Source organism: Tursiops truncatus, chromosome 6, assembly GCF_011762595.2.
Source record: "Tursiops truncatus isolate mTurTru1 chromosome 6, mTurTru1.mat.Y, whole genome shotgun sequence".
NCBI classification, from domain to species: Eukaryota; Metazoa; Chordata; class Mammalia; order Artiodactyla; family Delphinidae; genus Tursiops; species Tursiops truncatus.
The window spans coordinates 104,386,649-104,402,620 of record NC_047039.1 but is presented as its reverse complement, the minus strand read 5'-3'; the positions used below and the strand labels follow the sequence as shown (position 1 = coordinate 104,402,620).

At 39.0% G+C, this 15,972-nt stretch overlaps 1 protein-coding gene across 10 annotated transcripts in view; it reads left to right on the top strand.

Annotated features, from left to right (window-relative positions):
* The window catches only part of DENND1A (DENN domain containing 1A), a 540,810-nt gene that overhangs the window by 40,281 nt on the left and 484,557 nt on the right, over positions 1 to 15,972 (top strand). For all 10 annotated transcript variants that reach the window (XM_073806587.1, XM_073806589.1, XM_073806585.1 and 7 more), the window contains exon 2: positions 4,270 to 4,340. In XM_073806587.1, the coding sequence (XP_073662688.1) occupies positions 4,270 to 4,340 (71 nt within the window). The remainder of the gene's footprint in view (positions 1 to 4,269; positions 4,341 to 15,972) is intronic.

Here is a 15,972-nt window from a genome sequence, read left to right as displayed (position 1 = left end):
TGCTGGTGTTGAGATGGAGATCTCTGGGAGATTTTTGCCGTTTGATATTAAGTGGAGCTGGGAGGTAATATCGCAGCTGTGGACCAGTGTCCTGAAGTTGGCTCTCCCACCTCAGAGGCACAGCACTGACTCCTGGCTGCAGCACCAAGAGCCTTTCATCCACACGGCTGGCACAAGGTGGCCATCCCTGGTTTCACATCAACATGGTCTCAGGCACAAACCTCCTTGTTTTTCCATTTTGTCTTTAAGTTACTTGTTGAACCAACCGGCCCGCCGTCCCCACGACTGTCGCGGCTTTGGCCGCCGGAGCCCCTCCAGAGCCGGCAGCCTCACTGAGGCTGCCCTCCCCTCGGGCTCCGGGGCAGTTCCGTGAGGGCGGAGGGAAGAGACCCCGAGCCAGGCGTTCCAGCTCTGCGGAAACGCGGGCTCTGTTCTCTCACTACTTCTTCTGTAATGTAACATGTAAATGATCATGGATGAGCATGACTATAACTTGTATAGTCCAGTTTAGTTTGTTCTTAGGGTTGTAGTCAGCTTTTTTCTTTTTTTTTCCCTAAAGAGACTGTCATAATCTTTGGCTCCATGTAATAGAGCTCTGGCAGCTATTTGAACTGAGTAAGAAACTTAGGTAGTTTTATTATGCATTACAATGAGGCAATAACTATGGGTAACACTAGAAGAGAAGTTAGCTTCATTGCTTCCACAAATGCTTATTTTCTTTTGAAATCTTTTATTGCAAAAGCACTGTTGAAATGATGGATTATTGAGGTATACCTTATGTTTATTTTATGTTATATGTGCAAATTATTTGGAAGAAGAATTCCATTTAACTAGATCAGTGGTTCTTAAAGCGTGATCACTAGTCCAGCAGCATCACTATTACCTGGGTACTTATTGGAAATGCTAATTCTTGGGTCCTACCCCAGAAACCCTGGAGGTGGGGCTTCAAATCTATCTTTTAACATGCTAAAGTTTGAGTCATAAAAGTGTATAATCACTCCAGTCATTTATTGAAATCCTTTAGACCCCAGGAAAGCTAGTCTGTACTTCCTTTATTCCTTCTCAATATTTATTTGATTCTGGCTATGTGCCAGGCACTGTTTAGGTACCTGGGAAAAGCTAGTGGGTATGACAGACAAAAATCCCTGCTCTCCTGCAGTTTACATTTAGAGGAGGGAAACAGGTTGTGATTGGTGTGATGTGGAGAATTAAAATTCGATGGTAGAGAGTGTGTTGGGGAAGGCCTTTCTGAGGTCAGGTATAAGCCTTATTTTGAATGACAGGAAGGACCACCTGTATGAAGATCAATACAAAAGGCTATAAGATAGGAATGAATTAGGTGTGTTTAGGAGCAGACAGAAGGCCAGTATGGCTAGAGTGCAGTGGGCAAGGAGAGAGAGGTATGAAATGAAATTGGAGAGACAGGCAGAGGCCAGATAATGTAGGACCTTGTAAGGACTTTTTTCCTTCTCATTTTTTTAATTATAGTAAAATGCACATAACATAAAATTTATCAGCCTAACCACTTTTCAGTGTATGGTTCAGTGATATTAAGTACACTCATATTCTTGTGCAACCATCGCCACCATCCATCTCCAGAACTGAGTTTGGTGGGCTTTTTTTTTTTTTTTTTCCGCTTAACTGGTGGATATCAGGAAATGCAAGTCTGAGGAAGAAAAGTGCCATTTGTTAAGTTAGAAATGCTTCTTAGAAATCCAGATGGGAAAGTTGAGCAGGCAGTTGCTAAGGGAATCTGGGGTCAGGGAAGAAGTCGGGTTGGAGACAGGATTTTGGGGCTCATCAGCATTTGCCTGGTAATTAATGCTGTGAGACTGAATGAGATCATTTAAGTAATGAGTGTAGACAGGGAGAGGTCCAGCACTAAGTTCAAGGGTAGGAGAGCTTATGTGAGAAGGAATCAGCAAAGGAGCAGCCAGTAAGGCAGGAAGAATACCAGTTGAGAGTGATGTCCTGGCAGGCAAGTGAAGAAAGTGTTTGGAGAAGGAGGGCAGATCAATCAGCTGTGTCAAATGCTGCTGAGAGGTTAAGACAAGCATCGAGAATTTACCCTTTTGGCACATTTTAGCAATGTGGAGGTCATTGGTGATCATGCCAAGTTGTCTCAGTGGTGTAGTGGGTTCAGAAGCCTGGTTGAAGTGTGTTAAAGAGAAAGGGAGGAGAAGCAGCAGAGATATAATGAGTTTAGACAACATTAGGATGTTCTTCGCTTAGAGAGATAGCAGATCTGTACAAACCACCTTAACTTAGTGGCACAGGTTAACATGTCGGAGCTCCAGTGTTAAAAAATTTGATATGTAACACCTTTGTATGCTCATGTTTTTTCCTTTCAATTTTTTAAATGGGGAAAAATAAGCTTAAAAGTGGACATTTGGGTAAAAAATGCGTGGAATCTCCAAGGAATCTCCATGGAGTCGTAGGGTCCTGCAGAATACGTTTTGAAAGTCATTATCTTAATCCCGAGGAATGAAATTCTGAGATGAAATTCAGCCAGTTGCAAAATAGGCTTAAAGATATTTTTAGATTTTAGAGGGAATCTTCCTCATACTCTTCAGATGACCTTAGAACATTCCTTTCTTTCAACAAACCCTCTACTTTGAGATTATTTGAATGAAGGGGATATTCCATATGGTATTTTCCACAGATGTTTTGGTGACCAAAGGATGCTGACCTTGTAGGTCTTTTTGTACTCTCTTGCAGGAAAAAAAAGGCATGAAACATTTTCAAACAGCTTTCTTAAAACTTGAGTTTACTTTTATTTAGTTAAGTAAGATACTCTGATTTAATGTCTAATTTAAAAATTATATTGGACAAAGGTATATTTAAATTCCTTGACTTTTAGAGCAGCCAACTCTTTTCACTCTAGGTACTTATTTAAGGCACAAGCCCAAATTTCTCCTCAGTGAGGAAGTAATGATCCTTCACATGAGAAATAAGTAGATCCCTGATCGACAGACAACTACCCCTGAGGAAGTAGAGGGAGTATTACGGTATTTTACTGAGTCTAAGATGCCATTATTTATAAGATGCACTGTTACTATATGTACTACTTACTACCAGGAAAGAAAAAAATGTTGCCATTTAGAATTGTAAGATGCAATAGATTGTAAGATTTGGGAAAATGTGGGGAAAAAATTTCATCTTAGAATCAATGAAACACAATTTGAGCTCCCGGAGGTCTGAGTTGCAGCTCTGACTGTGTTTCTAACTAGTTGTGAGACTACTGACAAGTCACTTAGAATCTCTTTGCTTCAGGTTTCTCACCTGTATGGTGAGGGTGATGACTGATCCACATACCTCATAGGATTATAATGAGGATGGAATGAGATAAATGAGATAGTTATTTTGAAAAGTGGAATCTACTGGGCAAATTCAGGGTATTTAGTTGATTGAAATTAAGCCTTAGATCTGATTAGGCAACTCAGAAAGTTTCTTCTCTGAGCTTTGTTGTCAGGTTTAAAATAGAATTCAGTCATAGATGTTTGAATGTGTAACATTTTCTTCTACTAAATGATTTTCATGCAACCTGGAAAGAATCTTTTTATTGTAGTTTTAGAATCAAAGAGAAAATCTGAAGATACTATGACTCCGATGTTCTTATCACTCAGAATGAGCAACTGTTAACATTCTCTTAGTGCTATGATCTTTTAAAAACTTAATATAAAATATTTATGACATAAAAAGGTAAAAGGATATAATAATGAACATTCATATACTTGCCATTGACAATTTCGGCAAAGCCCCCTATTAGCATCCTGTCTTTATTATAGCCTAATGAGATAGGATACTGTTTCTCTTATTTGAGTCTTTAAAACCTGTAAATAAACAAGTTAACTTCATCTGAATATTTTATCCTGGCGTATGAGGGAGAAGGTTACTTTGTGCTAGTGTTGCCTTGGTTTGAGTTTCCTCAAAATTCTATTTATGGTTTTGGAGATCAGCTGTGTAAACTGGAAATATGACATCTGTAAAATCATAATAATGGCTAAGCTATTATATGCCAAACATTGTATCTAGGCAATTTTTGTGTGTTTTCTTTACATTTCACAATAGTTCTTCTGGTTAGCTATTTTCATTTTATAGATTAGGAGGGCGTGGCTCAGAGAAGTTGAGTAACTTGTCCAAAGTTCCACAGCCATTAAGTTGCGGAGCTAATGATTTTAATCAAGGTCTGCCCTATACCACAGCCTGCATATTCTATACCATGCTCCCTCAATACTTGTCAGTAATCACAATCTGTTTCTTTTATAGGCAAAACCCAGAGACCATGTTTGAAGTGTATGTTGAAGTGGCCTATCCTAGGACAGGTGGCACTGTTTCAGGTATTTGCATGTTCCATTATGATATGGCGTGTTTGTTTATTGTGTGAGCTAGCCATGCACATCGGATAATATGTGAATATTCTAAGCGGTTACTTATCTTTAAGTATGTTTAAGTGTCTTTCCCTTTTATCTGTGCCCACATCATCCTAGGGAATGGAGAATAATTGCAGTGAACAATTTAAATTAAGAGTTTTACTATAACAGCCTTGAAATATGGCTTTATTCATTGTAATCATTGGGTTTTGGTTTGTATCTTTCAGAGATGCCTGGAAGTCAACTATTTAGTGTGAAATATTGTCACCTTGCTAATAAGGTTTAGAATTAGGTTACAAAATAATATAAAGGGAAATCTCTGCCAGTAAACTGGAAGGAGATGTTTGAAATGGATTTAGTTCAGTAAATTTTGTCAGCTGGTTAAAGAAAGGTTGGAACTTAATTGAAGGAAACACCTCCTCTGGCTTTAGCTTTTGGACTAATTTGGACATGTATTCCTGAGCAACAGGGTCTTGGATAAGGTTAGAGTATCTTGTGTAGGTTGAGTAAATCACTTCTTGACCTAAAATCTTTCTTGGTTAATGAGAAAAAATAACCTTCTGACCTAGTGTTCTTTTTCCTGGTGCCTAAGAGAGTGATGCATTTGCCAAAGGTCTGTTAGGGAGCGGCTCTCGGTCCACACACCAACAGTTGCATGTATTATTTGGTGTTTATGGAGAATGAATTTATTTGGATTAGAAACTTGGAGTAATCAGGATTCCAATGGCAGTTATGCCCGTAATTGGCTATACAAACCTTGGACATATTTTCTACTTCATTATTTTAATTAGATTGTAATACTCATAAAATAGTTACCTTTTATTGAGTATCTGTTGTTCTGTTGTCCTACATGCTTGACATACATAGTCAGTCCTTACAATACAACCCTTAAAGATAGTTGGATGGTGTCTCCATTATGCCTATGAGAAAACAGAGTCTGAGAGGTCAAATAACTTACCAAGATTTTACAGCTACTGTGTGGAATAGCCAGGGTTTTAGGTTCAAGTCCTCTTCATTCTGCTAAGTTGCCTTCTTGAGGACAGTGACCATGTTGTACACATCTCTCCATGTCATCTGCAGGGCTTTGTACAATGTCACCAATATTTGTTAAAATGAATACATTTCTCAATATCAAAAGTGAGAATTGCATGTGCTCCACTTTCTGGATTATTTCATGAAGGCTGTGAAACATGTTATATAAACTTATGGTCATTCTAGAAGTAGAATGTTAATATTCATCTTAAGTTATGCCTCTAATTGTGCAAACCATTGGATTGGGAAGGGAAGTAGCTGATACTAGGTGTGTTCGTGCAGCAGTACCTCTGTGAGCTGACTCGTCAGAGTAACCAGTTGGTGATGGCTGTGATTTGACAGATTTAAGGACAAAAACTTTTCCTATTTCTACAGTTGCTAATGTTCCCCCTTTCAATGCTGTAGGATTTTTTCCCCCAAAGTTAAAATGAATTTTCTTGGGGAATGTGAACGAAGTTTGATGAGTACAAATAAGAAAAAGGAACAAAATGGAGTCTTTACCTTATCCTCTTCTTTCAGTCATCTAATTCCTCTCCCCGTAGACAACTCTTTTCTTGTTTAACCCTTTAGTTTACTTTTTAAAAACTTTAAATTTTGAAAATATTTTATTTCAAGTTTTTTTTTTTTTCGGTATGTGGGCCTCTCACTGTTGTGGCCTCTCCCGTTGTGGAGCACAGGCTCCGGATGTGCAGGCTCAACGGCCATGGCTCATGGGCCCAGCCTCTCCGCGGCACGCGGGATCTTCCCGGACTGGGGCACGAACCCGTGTCCCCTGCCTCGGCAGGCAGACTCTCAACCACTGTGCCACCAGGGAAGCCCTGAAAATATTTTAAAAGATAAAAGTTACAAGAATAGTTATGTGCATACTCCCTTTTCCTTAGATTCATCAATTGTTACTATTTTGCCACATTTGCTTTATTACTCTGTGTGTATTTTTTGCTGAACCTTTTGAGAATAAGTTGCAGACTTTGTGACCCTTCACCCCTAAATACTTCAGGATATATCTCCTAAGAATAAGGACATTTTCTTAAATAACTCCAGTACAGTTACCAGAATAAGAAAGTTAATGCCATTTGTCCATGTTCAATCAGTTGTCCCAATAATATCCTTTATAGCACTTTCGCCTCTGATCCAGAGAATTCAGGATCATGTAATCCGTTTAGTTTTCACATCTATTTATTTTTTTTTAGTCTGGAACAGTTTTGCAACCTTGTTTTTTTATAAACCTTTGTGAAATGTTTTTGAAGAAATTAGGTCTCTTGTTTTGTATAAAGTCCCTGGGTTTGAATCTGATTGTATCCTCATGATTAGATTAGGTTATGGATTTTGGGTGGGAATATTTCAAACGTGATATTGTATCCTTCTCAGTGTATCATATCAGCAGGGACATGATGTCCATCCCATTATTTGTGGAAAAATGTGCATAAAACTTTTGTGTACAGTTTAATAATTATAAAGTGAGTACCCATGTTACTGCTATTCAGGTTAAGACAAATAATATTGCCTGGTTCTAAGGAAATTCTGGTCCTGGCAAGAAGACCCCTGCCCTAGCCCTGTGCTTTAGAGGGCCATGCTTTGGCCTTCTTCTGAAGTGCCCCCTTCAGGCAAGGAGTCTGTGGGGCCTGTGGGACATGCCCATTTAGAGCCCAAACCCTTCCATCCTAGACAAACTTTGAATACCTAGGATCTAAGAATTTCTTGACCCAGTGGCCCCAGGTTTATTTCCAGAGTCTGTGTGAGTCTTCTCTAGGGTTTGTCCTTCTGAGGGTAGACTGGCTACTGGTGTACACACCCCTAGGCCCAAGGGGTGGCCTAAGGGTATCTGTTTGTGGGGACTAGGGTATGCAATGGAGCTTGGGCTTGTGAGTGGAGGTGACTGCATCCCTGTGTGTGAGGTTCCTGGCAGTGTGGGATGGAAAAGGGGGAGATGGACAGTGGGCCAGTGGCCAGTTTTCCCTGAACCATGTTTCTACGTGGAACTCTAAGGAATCCAAGAATTTTCAGTGTGAATCTGTCCTTCTAAGTAGTTATGATAGGAGGATGGAACATATTTTATTTAATAGTTTGTTAGCTTATTTCATATCTTGTAAATATTTAGACATTTGGTTTGTGGGCCTCTGTTTGTACTCTTGCCAAGGCCCTGTAAATGTTAGAGGTGGGGCTGGCCAGTGCCCCAGAAGTCCCTCCACTCCCCTTCTCCAGAGGTAACTACTATCCTGACTTTTATGATACTCATTTCTTTGTTTTTCTTTGTAGCTTTACCACATAAGTATAGTTCCTTGAAAAATTTAATTTAGTAGTGCCTGTTTCTGAATTTTATAGAATTATTCTGTGTGTAGTTTTGCTGCTTGTTTGCTCAAGTCTGTGAGGGTCCTCTGTGTTGTTGTGTGTCATTTATTTTCATTGCAGTGTAATACACTTTAATATTATATCACAGTTTATTCATTCTACTGTTGAAAGCACTTGAAGTTGTTTGCAGTTTTTGGCTATTACAAGCAAGGCTGCTGTGATCTTTATACATAAATCCTGGAGCTTGTAAACATACTTTTACATAGGATATATACCATATTTGATTACTAGATAATGCTAAACTGTTTTTCAAAGTTGATTGTGCTTGTCTACACTCCCTTCAGCAGTGTTTGATAGTCTTTATTGTTGAACATCTTCATTAATTCTTAATACAATTAAATTTGTTGGGTTTGGCCAACCTGATAGTTGTGTGGTAGTATCTCCTTGTTGCTTTTATTTGCATTTTCCTGGTGACTAATGAGATTGAGCACCTTTTCATATGCTTATTGACCTCGTGAATACCTTTCTTTTTAAAGTGCCTGTTCAAGGCTTACTCATTTTTTAATTGTTTTCTATTTTTTCCTTGTTGATTTATAAGAAATTGTTTGTCCTGCTACTATTAATTATCTGGTCAAGTGTGTTGTAGATATTGTCTCCTACTCTATGATTTGTCTTTCCCTCTCTTTCTGGTATCTTTGATCAAAACTTCTTGATTTTCATATCTACAGTTTATCAATGTTTTCCTACCCTACAGATAAGAAACTATTATCCTATATTTTCTTCTGAGAAATTTATAGTTTTGTCTTTCACATTCTTTAATATATCAAGGATTTTAATTTTCTATTAGATGATTAATATCCAGAAAAGCTAAACTTAAATTTGATTCCTTATCCATGATTTTTAAAAATTGGGAAACTAAATAAAGCCAAATTACTAAGATACACTATTCCTCTACATAAAATGTGTTTTTATAAAATGGTCAGGTACTTCTAAATAATACCTAAAAAATTACCTCACAAAGAAAGAGGGTGACAAATGTGAGAAAGGCTGGTAAGAAATACTACTAGACGTTAAAGACAGTTCTTTTTCCCATCGATTACTTTTAATGTCTGAACTAGTGAAGGTATTGTCAACTCTCATGTGTTCTTTGCTCTGAAAGCATTCCATGACATCCATGGAAGGGACATGTATTCTGTCAGTTCTCCTTAGATATTGCATCCAGACCTGTGGCACTGAGTGGGACATCTTCCAAAGATTGTGCAAATAAAATTTGGGTACACAAACTGAACTCATGGTGCTGCTTACTTTCTTTGGGAATTCGTAAGATTTCCTAGTTCCTAATACCAGTGAATAAGCTGTCACTTAGTATTTGATTTTAGGTAACTTTTGTCTACTTCTACAACCTCTTTTTTTTTAATACAACTTATTATATCTGCCTTTTTCTGATACTATTTAAGCCTTATTTTTGCCATTTAGATGATTGCAAAGAATGTGTCTTAAAATTAGTCTTTGTTCATTGGATCTGCATCTCTGATCTCTGCCAAAATATCTGAGCAAACTTAAATATAAACCTTACGCTATACAGTACTAGTGTCTGGGCATAATCTTCTCTTTGAAGTTTGTTTGCATCCCCCAGAGGGCTTAATTCCCTGCTGTGAGAAGGTGGGTTAGAAAGCACTGAAACTACTTTATGGGTCTTTAATTGGAGGATTTAGTATACATTTTGTTCTATAAATTTCTGTGGGAGTTTCATTCTTATGATTTTTTCTTATACTGTGGTATATTATGTTCTCATTGTAAATTAAAAAAAATACTAAAAATTTTCCAATTATTTGAGTACATATTGGCAGATCATCCCTGGTGTGTATTTTTTTCTATTTATCTTTAAATTTTTTTAAAAATTTATTTATTTTATTTATTTAATTTTTGGCTGTGTTGGGTCTTCATTGCTTCCCATGGGCTTTCTCTAATTGAGGTGAGGGGGGGCTACTCTTCGTTGTGGTGTGCGGGCTTCTCATTGTGGTGGCTTCTCTTGTTGCAGAGCACGGGCTCTAGGCGCATGGGCTTCAGTAGTTGTGGCACATGGGCTCAGTAGTTGCGGCTCGCGGGCTCTAGAGCGCAGGCTCAGTAGTTGTGGCGCACGGACTTAGTTGCTCCACGGCATGTGGGATCTTCCTGGACCAGGGCTCGAACCCATGTGCCCTGCATTGGCAGGCGGATTCTTAACCACTGAGCCACCAGGGAAGCCCATATTCATCTTTAAATTTTTAGTAGCTTGTTTTCTTACTAGTTTTTGACTATGTATAAATTTTTAGAAATTTTTAAAAATTACAAAGAAAAGAAAAATTATTACTCAGTAATAACTACTGTTAATGTTTTGATTTATTTTCTTGTAGCCTTCTTTTGTGTGTGTATGTGTGTGTGTGTAAATATATAAACTTCCCCCCCAACTTCTGCTACATGTGTGTGTTTTCCATGTTCTCCCTCAAATCATTAAACTTTTCCTAAAATTATTAATATAACTTTGTAAAAATCATTTTAGTTGCTATAAATTATGACATCATGTTTATGTGCTATATTTACTTGTAATTACATCTTTAGATTTTTCCAGGGTATTTCTCTTGTAAATAATGCCAGTGAACATCTTTTGTGTATAATCTTGTTATTTAGGTATGTGAGTTTAATGTTTTAAAAAGAAGTAGGATCATTTTGAGTAGATCTTTGATCTATCTTGTTCTTACTTTTTTAGTGCTTTCTTTTTTTTTTTTGCCAGTTTCATTTTGTGTACTCTAATTTATGTATTTGTTCAAGAACCCACCAGAAAATGAATACAGTCACCTCCAGTTGTGAAAGCTCCCAGAGCTGAGTTCAGCCTGTCTGACTGAAGGTCTGGAGAGAGGGTGCTCTTGCAAGAGGGATGAGCTTGCCCAGTCCAATGATCAGATGGTACTGGCATGCTGAAACTCTGGAATGCATTTCAAATACAAGTGTCTCGTTACAGCTGGCATCTCTGAGCCTGCTGCAGGCACTTTTTTTTTTCTTGTTCTTAAAATATATATTTTTTAACATCTTTATTGGAGTATAATTACTTTACAATGGTGTGTTAGTTTCTGCTTTATAACAAAGTTAATCAGTTATACATATGTTCCCATATCTCTTCCATCTTGCATCTCCCTCCCTACCACCCTCCATATCCCACCCCTCTAGGTGGTCTCAAAGCACCTCGTTGATCTCCCTGTGCTATACGGCTGCTTCCCACTAGCTATCTATTTTATGTTTGGTAGTGTATATATGTCCATGCCACTCTCTCACTTTGTCCCAGCTTACCCTTCCACCTTCCCATATCCTCAAGTCCATTCTCTAGTAGGTCTGTGTCTTTAATCCCGTCTTACCCCTAGGTTCTTCATGACCTTTTTTTTTCTTTTTCTTAGATTCCATATATATGTGTTAGCATATGGTATTTGTTTTTCTCTTTCTGACTTACTTCACTCTGTATGACAGACTCTAGGTCCATCCACCTCACTACAAATAACTCAATTTTGTTTCTTTTTTTGCGGTACGCGGGCCTCTCACTGTTGCTCCCGTTGCGGAGCACAGGCTCTGGACGCGCAGGCTCAGCGGCCATGGCTCACGGGCCTAGCCGCTCCGTGGCATGTGGGATCTTCCCGGACCGGGGCACGAACCCATGTCCCCTGCATCGGCAGGCGGACTCTCAACCACTGCGCTACCAGGGAAGCCCTTAATTTTTTTTTTTTTAATTGCCACAAAATGCCAATCTCAGAGCCTCATTTTTCTCAACTATAAAATTGGGGCCCTGTTAGTGTCTACTTCATTCAGTCGAAAGGATTAAAGTAAAATGCACAGTGCGTGGGACATGGGAAGTTCTTAATTAATGGGAGCTGTTGTTATTTATCATTTGTTTTGAAAGATTTAATTTTTTTAGGAGAAGATTTAGGTTCACAGCAAAATTGAGAGGGTGATACAGAGATTTCCTGTATATGCCTGCCCCACACATGCACAGCCTCCCCTATTATCAGTATTCCCCACGAGAGTGGTATGTTTGTTACAATTGATGAACCTACACTGACACGTCACAATCACCCAAAGTCCGTTGTTTATGTCATGGTTCACTCTTGGTGTTGTATATTCTGTGGGTTTGGATGAATGTATAATGACATGTATCCATCATTATAGTATACAGAGTATTTTCACTGCTCTAAAAATTCTCTGTGCTCTACCTGTTTAGCCCCCCTTGCCCTCCACACACTGTCCCCTTCCCACCAACCACTGATCTTTTTACTGTCTCCAGTTTTGCCTTTTCCAGAATGTCATGTAGTTGGAATCATAGTTGTATGTAGCCTTTTCAGATGGGTTTCTTTCACTTAGTCCTATGCATTTAATGTCCCTCCATGTCTTTTCATGGCTTGATGCCTCATTTCTTTTTAGTGCTGAATAATACTCCATTGCCTGCATGTGCCACAGTTTATGTATCCATTTACTTACTAAAGGACATCTTGGTTGCTTCCAGGTATTGACAGTTATGAATAAAGCTGCTAATAAACATCCACGTGCTGGTTCTCATGTGGACATAGGTTTGCAACTCCTTTGGGTAAACACCAAGAAGCCTGATTGCTGGATTGTATGGCAGGAGTATGTTTAGTTTTGTAAGAAACCACCAAACTGTCTTCCAAGGTGGCTGTACCATTTTACACTCCCACCAGCAATGAATGAGAGTTCCTACTGCTTCATATCCTCATCAGCACTTGGTGTTGTCTGAGTTCTGGACTTTGGCCATTCTAATAGGTGTATGGTAGTATAACATTGTTTTGATTTGCATCTCCCTGATTACATATGACGTGGAGCATCTTTTCATATGTTTATTTACCATCTGTGTATCTTCTTTGGTGAGGGGGTTTCTTTTTTTAAAAAATTTATTTATTTATTTTTGGCTGTGTTGGGTCTTTGTTGCTGCGTGCCGGCTTTCTCTAGTTGCGGTGAGCGGGGGCTACTCTTTGTTGCGGTGTGCGGGCTTCTCACTGCGGTGGCTTCTCTTGTTGCGGAGCATGGGCTCTAGGCGCGTAGGCTTCAGTAGTTGTGGCATACAGGCTCAGTAGTTGTGGCTCACGGGCTCTAGAGCGCAGGCTCAGTAGTGGTGGCGCACGGACTTAGTTGCTCCGCGGCATGTGGGATCTTCGTGGACCAGGGCTCGAACTCGTGTCCCCTGCATTGGCAGGCAGATTCTTAACCACTGATGCACCAGGGAAGTCCCGTGAGGGGGTTTCTGTTAAGACCTTTGGCCCATTTTTATTTATTTATTTATTTTATTTATTTATTTTTGCGGTACGTGGGCCTCTCACTGCTGTGGCTTCTCCCGTTGCGGAGCACAGGCTCTGGACGCGCAGGCTCAGCGGCCATGGCTCACGGGCCCAGCCGCTCCGCGGCATGTGGGATCCTCCCGGACCGTGCAACGAACCCGCGTCCCCTGCATCCGCAGGCGGACTCTCAACCACTGCGCCACCAGGGAAGCCCTGGCCCATTTTTAAAATTGGGTTGTTTGTTTTCTTATTTTTGAGTTTTAAGAATTCATGGTATATTTTGGATAACAGTCCTTTATCAAATATGTCTTTTGTAAATATTTTCGTCCAGTCTATAGCTTGTTTTCTCATTGTCCTGATATTTTGTCTTCGGCAGAGCAGAAGTTTTTAATTTTAATGAAATCTGGCCTATCAATTATTTCTTTCATGGATCATGTTTGTGGTCATCACCATAACTAAGATCATGTAGGTTTTCTCCTATGTTATCTTCTAGGAGTTCTATAGTTTTGTGTTTTACATTTAGGTCATGATCCATTTTGAGACAATTTTTGTGAGAGATGTAAGAAAGGTCTGTGGCTAGATTCAGTATTTTGAGTGTGGATGTCCAGCTGTTCCAGCAGTGTTTGTTGAAGAGACCATTTTTGCTCCATTGTATTGCCTTTGTTGCTTCGGCAAAGATCAGTTGACTAATTTCTTTGGGTCTATTTCTGGGCTGTCTGTTGATCCATTGATCCATTTGTCTATTCTTTCACCAGTGCCATCCTGTGTTGGTTTCTATAGCTTTATGGTCAGTCTTGAAGTCAGTTAGTGTCAGTCTTTGAACTTTGTTCTTTTCTTTCATATTGTGTTGGCTATTCTGGGCCTTTTGCCTTTCTCTGTAAACTTTAGAATTAGTTTGTTGATATCCATAAAGTAACTTGCTGGTATTTTGTTCGTTTTTGTATTGAATCTTTAGATCAAGTTGGGAAGAACTGACATCTTGGCAATATTGAGTCTTCTGATCTGTGAACATGGAATATATCTCCATTTATTTAATTCTGTGATTTCGTTCATCAGAGTTTTTTGTAGTTCCCCTCATATAGTTCTTGTATGTATTTTTTTTTTTTTTTTTTTTTTTTTTTTTGCGGTACGCGGGCCTCTCACCGCTGCGGCCTCTCCCGCTGCGGAGCACAGGCTCCGGACGCGCAGGCTCAGCGGCCATGGCTCACGAGCCCAGCCGCTCTGCGGCACGTGGGATCCTCCCAGACCGGGGCACGAACCCGCTTCCCCTGCATCGGCAGGCGGACTCTCAACCACTGCGCCACCAGGGAAGCCCTCTTGTATGTATTTTTGTTAGATTTATTCCAGAGTAGCTGTTATTTTAAATTCCGATGTTATTTTTATTTAAGGCAAGAGTTCCTATCTGTGTAGAACTCTGCTGTCCAACAATTGTTATCAGTCTAACACAGCTGAAAAATGGGAAGTAAGTAAAAGTAACTAGCCAAAATAGATTTCTCAGAATCCATGCATTCAAACTTAAATCTTTTATTCATGGGAAAGCACTTAGCTTATGCCCTATGTGCTTTGCTTTGCCCTGAGGATTCTTCTGTATTATATTGATCAGCACAGTTATTGATTATGCTGATGACATTAAATCATTGTATTAGGGCTCTTTGTTGTAAGTGGCAGAAACCCAACGAAATCTGGCTTGAGCAAAAAAGGGAATTTGTTGGCTCTCAATACTGAGAAGTTGCAGTGGTAAAACTGGTTTTGGGTTTTGATGGATCTAGGTGTTCTACATATATTTTCATAGATTTGTCATATCTTTATCTCTTGGTTTTCTGTCGTCTGTGTTTGGTTCATTTCTGGTCAAGTGCTCCCTATATAATTGCAAAGATGGCTACTAGCAAATTGAAGATTATATTCTACCAATTTAGTCACCCAAGTGGAAGAAGAGTGTTTTATGTTTTTCTGAGCCATTAACCCAAGGACCATTGTAATAGGCCTCTTTGGGTCATAGACTGATCTATGAACCAATCATGATGGTTTTGGGTAGGTGACTCAGATGCTGATTGGGGAATGAGGGAGTATGTATGTGGGAGGCCTATTCAGTGCCACTTGGATTCTCTAGCCTGAGAATGGGGCAGGGTAGTTACTCAGAGGAAAATCTGGTGCTATTACCAGAGGAAGGGAGAATGGATGCTAAGCAGGCAAAATAAATATACATTGCAGTCATCAAGAAAATGTTTTGTTCAAAATATTCTTTTCAAAAAAGCAATGAGATATATAATGTAGTTTGGAATTACAATCAAAAAGTTAAAGTTTCAGTGCTGAAAAATGTGGGTCTTCAGCTTTCTCAAACTGCCACATAAGCCTCATTTCCGCAGGAGTATACATGACTGAGGTCTTATTATCACACGTCTATTTTTTGGTTAGAGTTCTTTAATCACTTATTTGAGCACTCACTTTAGGTTCAGCACTGTGCTAGACCATAGAAAGTGGAACGTGAGCTCTGTAAAACAGGAACTGAACCTCATGTTTTAAATGCTTAGGACACTTTTTTTTTTTAACCTTTAAGAAATTATATTCTAGCCTTTGCATTTATTTTGGTATTATTTCACAACACTTTTTGCATTTCCTTCTTTATGTTGCATTGAAAACATGCAGTCTCCTCAAAGGCTTTCATTAGAAAAAGAAATCTTCAGAGAAGCTATTGCTATAAGCTTGCTTTGCCCAGCAGGAAACTTTAATAAGTTGCTTGATTTAAGACAGTTTTTTTTTTTTTTTAACCTTTAATGTGTTCTTAGGCATTAGAATTTTATGTTATCACAAAGCCTTATTTGAAGAGAAAATAGATGCAGATGAATTGCTGTCTAGATTATAACAATGTCAGTAAGTATCTTCATGGATAATTTGTAATAGAAACAACATAATGGAAAGACTGTAGGCTTTGAAGTTAGATTTCTTCTGCCACCAACTAATTG